The sequence below is a fragment of the Cuculus canorus genome, chromosome 3 (assembly GCF_017976375.1).
Source record: "Cuculus canorus isolate bCucCan1 chromosome 3, bCucCan1.pri, whole genome shotgun sequence".
NCBI classification, from domain to species: Eukaryota; Metazoa; Chordata; class Aves; order Cuculiformes; family Cuculidae; genus Cuculus; species Cuculus canorus.
In genome coordinates this window covers 56,223,568-56,234,322 of record NC_071403.1, presented here as the reverse complement: position 1 = coordinate 56,234,322, position 10,755 = coordinate 56,223,568, and the positions used below count along the sequence as shown (strand labels likewise).

Sequence of the window (10,755 nt, the reverse complement as noted above, 5' to 3'; positions counted from 1 at the left end):
CAGTCAAAAGGTCCTGTTGTAAATATCTAATTTTTTTTACCATGTGCCTGTGGCTGACTTTTAGGATAGTAATATATTCATGATCTGTTAAGATTTCTGTTCAAGTGAAACTACTCTAAACACATTGGTATTTCAGCTGTACGTATATATTTTCATAAAACAAAGAGCTACATGCCATTAAAAAACTAACAAACATCTTCATCAGAGCTAGACTATTTTACCTCCATAAAATAAAGACAAATTCTATTATTACCAATGCTGAGAGATCTTTTTAAAATTGAAGTTTTATATCACATGGACAAGTTACATAATTCGAAGCATCATAAATTAAAGGCATTTGAACAGCTGCAAAGACTCCTCAACTGAATTTTTACTATCAAGAGGGAGGGAAAAGGGCTTTCACAAAACTTTTGATATCTCAGAGTGATCTACATTGTGGATCTCCCTCGACATTAACTGTAATTAGTGTCCATTTAAGATTACAAATGCAGGAGGAGGACCCCAGACACGTAAAGAAGCCTCAGACAGCAGATGCTTTAAGAAAGAGAAATATTTCTGTAAAAATATTTGCATAGATGTACATTCAAAACGGTACTTTCACCATTTCAATTCCCTGCATTCATGTTACTACAGTCATCCACAGGGATAAAGATAACATAAAGTCAGACCTGGAATTTGAAATGGCTGTTGCTTGGTAATTTAGTGAAAGATGTATTTTTGTACTTTCTGCAGTCACAGGAAATGATCCAGTTTGACCTTTGGCTTACAGAAATTGTACTCCCCTGAGCTATGCAATAGTGATAGACTACAGAAGTACAAAAACACCCCACCCCAGTTACTTAAAAATAGCGTGGCACGGAGAAAACAAGGCACTTTTGGCAAGGAAACTCCCTAAATTTTGTACTTCGATATATGGTAATTCTATCTAGAAAGTATTTTGTGCTTAGAAACGTCACATGATGCAGCAGTGAATTGGGTGCCAAAACCAAGAAATCACAAATTCCTACGAGATTAACTGCAACCTCTGAATGGTTCAACAAAGAATCAAACTGGTTTCTGTACACCATCATGATTTACCAATACACTGGCATCTTTGCTCTTTTGCTGTGAGCCGACAGTAATTATTTTAGAGAAGGAAAAAGAAAGTGTGGAATTAGTAATGCAGATGCTGAAAGGCAAGTGGCAAGACTCTACAAGAATACCTCAAAAAATGCTACTTTGTTCCCATTTCTACTGGCACCTATTCCCCAAGGTAGAAGGCCAGAATGACCAAAGCCAACTTAATAGTAGTGTGCAGAACGTCAGCTGACAAACAACATAAAAACAAGTCACGTTGTGTTATCTGTGGTCACGTTCTTCAGGGTTAGTCCAGTAACTCAAGACTTTACATTCTTCTGTCTTTATTTGTTTATTTTAATTAAACATGTAATGGTTAATAAACAGACATAGTCCAGAGTTAGTAGGTTGGTATTATAACATTTATTAAAATAATGCTATGGGTTAATAGAAACAGCAAAGAACCAAAGAATTAAAATGCAAGCTATGTAAAAACCCAACTAAAACCCAAATATGTCTAATGTATTCATCCAGTAGCTAACTAAAAGCCCAAGAAAGACAACACTCCCAATATAATAAAGTACTGGAAAACAATTGGCAATTTTTCAGTTATCAAAATTGTGGGTTTTGCATTTTGTATCCTTTTTTTCTCAATCAGGAAAAAAATTCTTTTGAATGTTATATAACATACATATAAAACAAGATAGAAAAATACATTATAAACTTGTAACAATGGCTGTAAATACATTATCTTACATGTTTCTCATAGGCAATAGGTTGGTTATGGTACATACATAGCATGAAACTACTAAGATAATAAAGAATAGACAAATACATGTCATCTGTACGGTTACATACAAGCGACACTCCCATCTACCCACTCTAAAAAAATTACATAATACTGTCAGAAAGAAGTCTTAAAACTACTTATTTTAATAAAGAAAGTCATTAAAGAATGATAATACTGAGAACCAAGGCATTCAGAGATTTCAAAAGTCATGCTTATTTTTAAGTTGATCCAAAATTTTGTCAACTAAGTCTTCAGAATTTTGTTCAGAGCAAACATTACTTTCACATGTCACACATCTATTTCATACGCTTCCCCTCCCCCCTACTAAAAGACCTTTGATAAACATCTAAAATGTCCAGGTTTTATCATAGCTGAGATGAAACTGGATCAAATACTGGTATTATTTTAGCAAATCTCTCTTCAAATGTTCGAGTGTCGCAAGTTTATTCAACCAACCAACCAAAATAAAATCAAAATGGCACAGCATATACTGTAAGTAAAATCAACACAGCTGTATGTGTAACAGGAAGACAAAGCCAGTGGCACAATAAACAAAAAGCTAGCTGAATACAAAAAGATGAATATCTATTGCATAGTAAATAAACTGATAATTAATTCCAGGTGAGACAAGATGTTAGATGAGTTCACCATGCAGGTGCTTAAAAATGTAAGCCCTCTTAGCTTACTATTGACCTTTCATTTGGAAGCTGTGAAGATTTGCAGGAGGAGAGTAAGTTGACAGGAGGGGAATAAAGTTATCACCTGATATTTGCCAAGTTTAGTACTGAGCCCCACGCAAAGTAATACTTAATGTTTTCAGAATTAAATACTGTGTATTCAACAGCTTCAGCTCTTGCAATTGCCCAGCTATAGGAATCTCATATGGAAATAAAGTCTAAAAATAAAGTTATGATTGGACTTCAAACAATTAGCTGATGCCCCTCTCCTGCTTATCTTATGAAGACAAGCCAGCAAGCAGATCTAACAAGAGTAAAAGAAGAGCTGAAAAATAAATAACTTGCATGCTGTTTGCCACTGCAGGAGCTATTTGTAAAAACCGGGGACACACTCAGACTGTAACTGAAAACTAGCTAAGCACTTTAAATTTTATTATCCACAGAAGATCAGTTTTCTGGGTGATACTGAAGCCTACTATATTTGATGCGCATTTATTCCAACCAAAATCAAGAAAACTCCTCTCCACCCCTGAACAAAAGTGACAGACTTCCACCTCTACAAACATTTGTCAGCTGATAGTCTCATTTAGCATGAGACAGTCTGTATCAAAGAACCCTTTGGTTTTACATTGTATGAGTACGGCATTTGCTATGATTTAAAAAGTAGAGTGGCTGAAATAACGACGGGCTGGTTTTGAGAAAAACTTAGCAAATATTTTATGTAATGAGATTTTGGCAAAGTCACATCACACTAGTATGGCAAAAATCAGGTAATTAATATGGTCAACTCATCATTTGTCTTTCCTCACAGCTTCTTTCACATACTGGGCGACTGAGTGGCATGCAGTAACTTGTCTGAGGGAGAAGCTGATTATACAAGACATTTGACTAAATGACCATGAAGAAAATAAGGCACTTCCTTTTCTTTAGACTTATTCCAATACTTAAAAAATAAAAAAGAAAGACTAAAAGGCTCTTTTGGTCTTTTGTTTCTTGACAACCACCAGAAAAAATCATTTAATGAAATAAAGGGTTTCTTTGTTCTTTTTTTCTTTTTTTATAACACTTGAAAGTATAAAATGCTACATTTCCAAAAATATATATTTTTTTCTGCACCAGCACCCTTGATAGTAAAAGTATCTACTTTTTTGTTCATCTTGTTTCAATGCACTACACTTTATCTACAATTTCATTACATGTATACAGCAAATAGGCAAGCATGGCTTTTACATCCTTAATGAAATTTTTTTCTATACAGGGAGGTTTTAAAAAAAATATTTGAACAGTTTGCCCAGTAATGTGACACATAATGCATGTACCTTGTTCTCATGTAATCTTCCGAGGAGATTAAAATATGGTTAAAATAATTTAAACTCAGATTTTGCTTTAATAGTGTTGCTGTTTTGTTCTCTGCATCGATGTAGTTCTGAAAAGTCATCATAATCTGCATTTCATGGCACACTTTCCTTTAAAACATCCAATTTGGCAGGCAATAGAAAAAAGGCTGCAACTTCTGCCCTTTGAGGGCACTGGTAGTGACTAAACAGTGTATCAAATTTTGAATACTTTTTGGAATCCCTTCCCCAGTGACATCCCTGACCAAAGGTTCATGCATGATGCATCATCACACAGTACATTCAGAGAGAGCTTTGACTACTTTTTTTTTTAATTTTATTTTTTGAGAAGAAAAATATTCCTAGAAGTCTCTCACAGTAACTGCCTCTGTCATCGGGTAGTTAAGGGACATCTGTCTCCATCTCATGCGAGGCCTCCTTACCGTTCGCTTGGGGCGGGACACTAGAGGATGATCAGTGCGGAGGGATGAGTTGGACCTTATTGCTTTACTACTATTCAGTGCAGGTTCTAGAACCACTTTCACCCAAACAGGAGAACAACAAAAAGCGGAGTTGGAGGACAACAATTTCTTTGTCTGTTTTGTTAGATGGTAAGACGAACGGACAAGTGCCCCAGCTCGCTGCACTGAAGACAGGCAAGCAAAGGCGTTTACCAGTTAACTGATCAGCAGGCAGGCATGGTCAGGTCATCATTGGGTGAAGAGTTCAGAGGTCAGAAGGTCATAGGTTAGTTGCCGGTGGCGGCTGGGTGGTTAGAAACAAAAAAAAAAACAAAACAAAAAAAAGAAAGAAAAGATAGAGAAGAGATTAGTTCCAGCTAGTGACGGCTTAATGACAACATGAAAACTAATCACAACTAATAAAAAAAACAAGCATGTTTAATTCTGACATACTGATTGACACCATCTACAGAATGCAATAAAATCATGACAGCCCTCCATCATGATTTGGACACGTGAAGGAGAAGCCCACTCCCACAAAACCGGTTAACAGGAGAAATAGAGATAAAATACAACTAACGACTAATGGTTAGTAGCAGTCGATGAAGGAAACTGGAAAACAAAAAACGATGAACAGTTTTGGAACTGGGTAGAAGATTTCTGGAACAACAGTCAGTGCACAGCATCAGTATCTGACTGCTATTAAGCATTAGTACCTCCCCAGGTGCAAGCATTAAAGCAACTATTAATGATGAATGTGATTATTAATAACTGTTTGTTAAAAGAATGGAGTCATCTAAGGAATTCTGGACTTAAGAGAAACAATTTGGTTCAACAAACTATGGGCCAAACAAAGGGTTTTTGTTCAATAAATTTTTTATTGCCTTTCATTTATTCTATTTACAAACAACATGGAATTTCTTGGCCTCATGATACAAAGCAATACTAAACTGTAGTCTAGCAACGTAGGCATCATCGTGGGAACCAGGAAAACGCTCAGCCTGCTACTTTAGCCAGCATTTTCCTGCTCAAAATACTATTTTACACATATAGGACACTTATAAAATGCACTTGCATGTAAACAGTGTAAAAGTCCTGCCATTTTAAAGTCTATACTTAAAAAGCTCTAAGTACATCAAAAAATAGAGAAAATATCTAATTGATACTAATAAGGCATTTTAAAACTACAAACAGCTCTCTTTATTCATTTTCAAAGCTAATACTCTGCAAATACAATAAAATCTGACATTTCATATACATTCCTGCTTTATATTTTTATATTTTAAAAGAAGCCACCTGTAAATACTATTTTCTTTTGCAAAAAAAAAAACAACCAAAAAACAAAACAAAAACAAAACAGAAATAATAACCCAAAACCAAAACAAAAAAATAAAACCACAAACAAATTACAGTAAAACATAAAAAAGTTCTCAAGTGGAAAGTTATCATTCGCAATGTTCTTGAGCTGTTCCTTCTTTTATCATTCTCTCACATTCTCCTTCACCAAACTTGGTCCACTTAACAGTAGTATGATTTTTCTTTTTAAGACTCATTCAACAGCTTAATTATAGCTAATAAATTCTGAGGTTGATAAAGTTTTTGTACTGTTGCCATTTTGACTAAGGCAGAGGAGATGAAAGTGAGAAAGGTATTCAGTGCAAAGTCAGATTTGTGCCATTACATAAAATGAAGTCCAGTAGGTGTAATACTCACAGATAGCATCGATTTAGCAATCTTTCTTGTGGGTTGTTTTACTTTCGCATAAAAATGGCCTATCATTTCAGATACAGTTCATAAGACTACAAAAAATTACTACTGTAACATAAATGAGACCCCATGCTCCCTGAATTTCCTAAGAATCATGTTAGCTGGGATTTGTTTAAATTAAAACTGCTGTCTCAAAAATAAGCAAAAAAATAAATATTTCATGTGGCACAATCTCACCACTTTACAGGTATACTAGAAACAGATTCTTAAAGCATTTTGATACTGATTACAATTTTGATTAAATGGTATTAAAATTTATATATAAATTATGTGACGGTTCGGATAAAACATTCAAGAAAATCCTCAGCATTAATATTTCTTGTGGATTTTATAATCAAAGCAAGCTACCTTTTAAAAATACCAGTACACCTGTGATACATCCTCTGCCAAGTCTCTGGCCTTCTACAGTACACACAGGTTTGTCAACTGTGCAACACCATTTACAGTTTATTACAATTAAATCAGTCAGTCTCTCTGTTATATGCATCAAATTCAATTTTGTATTATTTATAAACTGGGGTTTTATTCAGAGTTAAAATGAGCTATATTTTTCAACCCTTCACCAATTCTAAATGCTTAGTTGTAAAACATTTACACATTTGGGGATTCTTGCTTTAAATGCAGTGCTTATCTCAAAAAAAAAAAACCCAAAAAACAATTATGCAAAGAACAAAAACCTACTTAAAAAGTGAATGCAGTAGTACTACAAAGTCATCTGAAAGTTGATTTAGAATTTAAAAAAAAAACAAAAAACTTTAGACCCAATGAATGTGAATATAGATTTAGTGACATTTAACTACAGTAACAAAAGTTTCCACATTTTTAAAAAAGGATTTCGGTTTGCTGACATTGTTTTTCATGGCTGTATAGAAGTGTATTGGTGACAGAACAACCAAATATAGGTGCGTATTGCATATATTGTATTTTAATCCTACAACATAATTTTAGCATATTAAAAGAAACTACTCTATTGAACAAAGTTCTCTTCAAAACCTTCTGTGAAACTGTTAAATCTGTGCAGTGGTAATCCAAGATTTCAAATTCAAAATAAAATGAAGTACAATTGTAAAATTTAACTTTAAGTTTGCTAATACACCCTGGGATTATTTAGATAAGACTTTAAAATAATGCTCTCCTGTAACATCATCATGATTTTCATGCTAAAAGAGAGGTATGCATGACTTATTCCACAGGAGATAAGCCATGAGTATCTATTTATCTGCTTAAGACAGAGGCCTTCTGATATTCCTGTATTATCAGAAAATGGCTGTATTTTAAAAGGTGAAATGATACCAATAATTCATTCCAGTTACTTATAAGTGACTCAGATGAAACAGCTAGGCCCTTCACAAAATATTCAAAATTACATTAAGTAGTTTTTAATGATGATTAATGATGAATAACTACAATTATGAACTTAAACTACAAATTGGTACCCTTCCCACCCCTCTGTACGCTGTATCAATATATTTAGTAGTTGGAAAATATCTAATTAAACAGACAGGTAGTCTCACCAGTAACCTCAAACTACCATTGCAGATCATGGGCTACGACCTTATTCTGATTATACCCTGTTATCCACTGAAGAGTTCTCAAGAAATGAGAACAAGCCAAAGGGCTGTATAAATAGCGTGCAGTGATATAAAAGCAACCTTCTAGAAAACTTAAGTAGTGTCATCTTGTCAGCTTTACACTTCCTGTAAAGCGTAAGATCATATGAAAGACAGAAGTGTTACATAAATATAGCAAATATCCAAGAGGGCCCTTTTTACTGTATTGAAAGAAATCTGTATTGTTTCTTGTAGTTAATTTATGGAAGGTTGTGAGAAGTGAAGTGTAGTCAATGTTAGGAGATGTCAGATCTGTCACCCGGATTTGGCTTTTGAATACTACAGTATCATGGAAGCCTGCACAACATTGATTTTGATGAGACCAGAATAATAATACTTGGCACATAATGCTTTGCATCCTCAAAGCCCTGTACAAAACAAGAACCCCCACAACACCCCTGTGAGGTAGGGAAGTATTATTATCCTTATTTTACAGATGGGAAAACATACATAGAGAGATTAAATTACTTGCCGAAACCCACAGTGAGTCAGCAGCAGGGATGGGATAAGAATGCAGCCCACACACTGCTTCCTAGCCAATGTCAATAAACCGAAAATATCGCTTTTCTCAATAAGCTTAAATACTTCATTCAGGGGTCCAAAGGCATTACACTTGAGGAACAGGAGAAAAATGAAGATTTACTTTCCATTCAAGGGTTAAAGAGAGATGCCCAAATATTGGATGTCATCTCACCAACAGGACTTCAAAAGTTGCTTCTCCTTCAGGTTACATATTTTAGCAGCAAAAGGCAAATACCAAGAAATAGATTTTGGCAAAAAAACTAAAACACCCTCCCTCACCCCCACCCTCAGTAATTCAAACTCAAACAACTTTTGAAGTATTATCTTCACAGCCCTTACCTTTCTGAATTCAGTCAGGTATCTGAGAACATGCATCCTCCTGACAATATACAGTACAGTGGCTCAAAAGTTTATTGGAAAAAAAGGAATCTAAATCTTCAGATTTCTCCAGACACAGACAGGAGGCATTTATTCCTTTACTTCTTTCTCATTAAGCAACCATCCATTCATTTTTTTTTTTGCAACACCAATCTGATATTTCCACACCAATTAAAAGAACAAATTGGGGGGCAGAGAAGGGAAACATGACCAAATTAATTATTGCACCACTGAATTCAGTGTTCTCTGATGCAGATTGATCTTTAAAAAGTTTTTAAAGGGAAACAGTTATAGCATTATATTAAACATATCACAAAGTTTAAATATTTAATTGAGCTGGGAGATCCAAGTTTACAAAATGCTTTTAAACCAGCAAGCATTCCCAGAGCTTTATAACATTAACTATTCAGATTTTTGAGAAAAATAACGAATGGGTCAAAATAGGGTATTTGGTTAACCAGCTGTGGTGTTGCAAATCTCATGTACACTCAAAGCACTTCTTACAAACAAGAACTGCAGAACTAAACTAACCTCGGTCTGCGGTCACAATCCTTTGGTAAGGATGGACACGCATATCGTGCCTTCGAACTTTAGTAGCCACCGCACCTAGTTAAATTGCAATTACCAAGACAAAGTTAGAAAACATTCAGAGAAAACATTAACAGCAGGTTTATCAAAAAGGATTTAAATGATCATTAACTACAAAAGTTCATTTTAAGAAAAGCAACAAGTTAAGGCACAGTAGTTTCAAATCTTAATCTTAAAAAGAAGTTTATCTGTGCAGATTAATATTGCATTTATTTTAAACATCCTGGCCTTAACCTGTTTAATCCATTCATTTACAATCCCAAAATTACAGTATTTCATGAAATCTATTAGACCCAAGCACATTTAAGCTTTACTAGTCACATATTCACTGAAGTGCCTTTCTTGCAGCAGGACTATTTTAAATAATGCCATCTTTTAATACTGACAATTATTTGCTAACCTTAAGATCACTTCCAGTTCTACCACAAAAAAAAAAAAAGTTTTAAAGCAATTCTTCAAGCCTACAGAATGTGATTTTTAACTTTAAGTCAGTAAGTATGAACTGCAATGAATTAGGTGATTAGTAAAGCAAACACTATATAGAACACTTAGCAGTCAGTATACTACTATACACTCATCAATTACAGCTACTCTGTAATAATAGGAGCTAATCCAAATTAATAGCACTATTTTATTTTAAATCTATGTGCAAAAAAGTGCAAGTAAGTCACTGACTGCTAGGCCAAGCTTTTTTCAAGGCTGCTGAAACTAAGCATTTGTTAAAATTCAGATCTGATGAAGGATCAGTTAAGACCGTTCTTGAATTCTTAGCCTTTCGTTGGGAAAGCCATACCTGAAGATAAAAGGAAGGGAATTAAAAGTTAGTCACCAACTAAATTTTGATTCCAACATCAATATTCCCCAAAATACTATTAGGGATGCATTTCTCTGCCATTTTTAACAGAATTACTTTAAGATATCTTAAAGGTCCACCACAGAAATGGACAAAATTTAGCATACTATTAATGAGAAGAGTGTATTACAAAATAAAACTCAACCAAAAACTTATTTAATTCAACTTACCCTATACAATTGCTCAGATTATAATAGAGTAGATGTATTACGAATTATTGATTCTATGCTACCTAAGTGAGAAAGTGGTCCTTCTTTGTTTTGGTTTGTTTTTTTCATCCTCCTCCCTTTTCCTTTTTTAAAAAAGATTATTTCGTGCGATCTGTTTTGGACCAAACACCTGTGCTCTCACAGCTAAGCCCAAAAGTATGCAAGGGTTTCAGATGCAATTTCAGGACTAATTTTCCCTTCTTCTCTCTTTATAGAAAATTCTACAAGACAAAGTTCTCTGCACTGTATTAAATTATTACTATGGAATGATATATTTCTTTACTTGCTATTAATTGAATTCAGGAGAGGGGTTCGCCACTAACCAGCAACTGACAGCTACTGTGACAATGCCTGTAACTGACTTTATTCCAAGACACATTGCAAATGGACCTGCAGATTGGGGGTGGAGGAGCTGGGGAGAATATTTAAATGTTCGTGGGAAATTAGTAAGTGACAACATTATCACATGATCATTGAATTTTGGCTACGGAGTAACAGACAACAACCATA

At 34.5% G+C, this 10,755-nt stretch overlaps 1 protein-coding gene across 7 annotated transcripts in view; it reads right to left on the bottom strand.

Moving 5' to 3' along the window:
- Positions 1 to 1,460: 1,460 nt before the first annotated feature.
- Positions 1,461 to 10,755, bottom strand: part of QKI (QKI, KH domain containing RNA binding) — a 152,874-nt gene continuing 143,579 nt past the window's right edge. For 4 of the 7 annotated variants that reach the window (XM_054063932.1, XM_054063928.1, XM_054063929.1 and 1 more), the window contains exons 7-8: positions 9,127 to 9,201; positions 1,461 to 4,622 (exon numbers count right to left, since the gene is read on the bottom strand). In XM_054063932.1, the coding sequence (XP_053919907.1) occupies positions 4,606 to 4,622; positions 9,127 to 9,201 (92 nt within the window). In that variant the 3' untranslated portion in view covers positions 1,461 to 4,605. Of the gene's footprint in view, positions 4,623 to 4,742; positions 9,977 to 10,755 lie in introns of those variants that run through there. The other 3 variants (XR_008449392.1, XM_054063930.1, XM_054063933.1) reach the window with 3 other exon arrangements.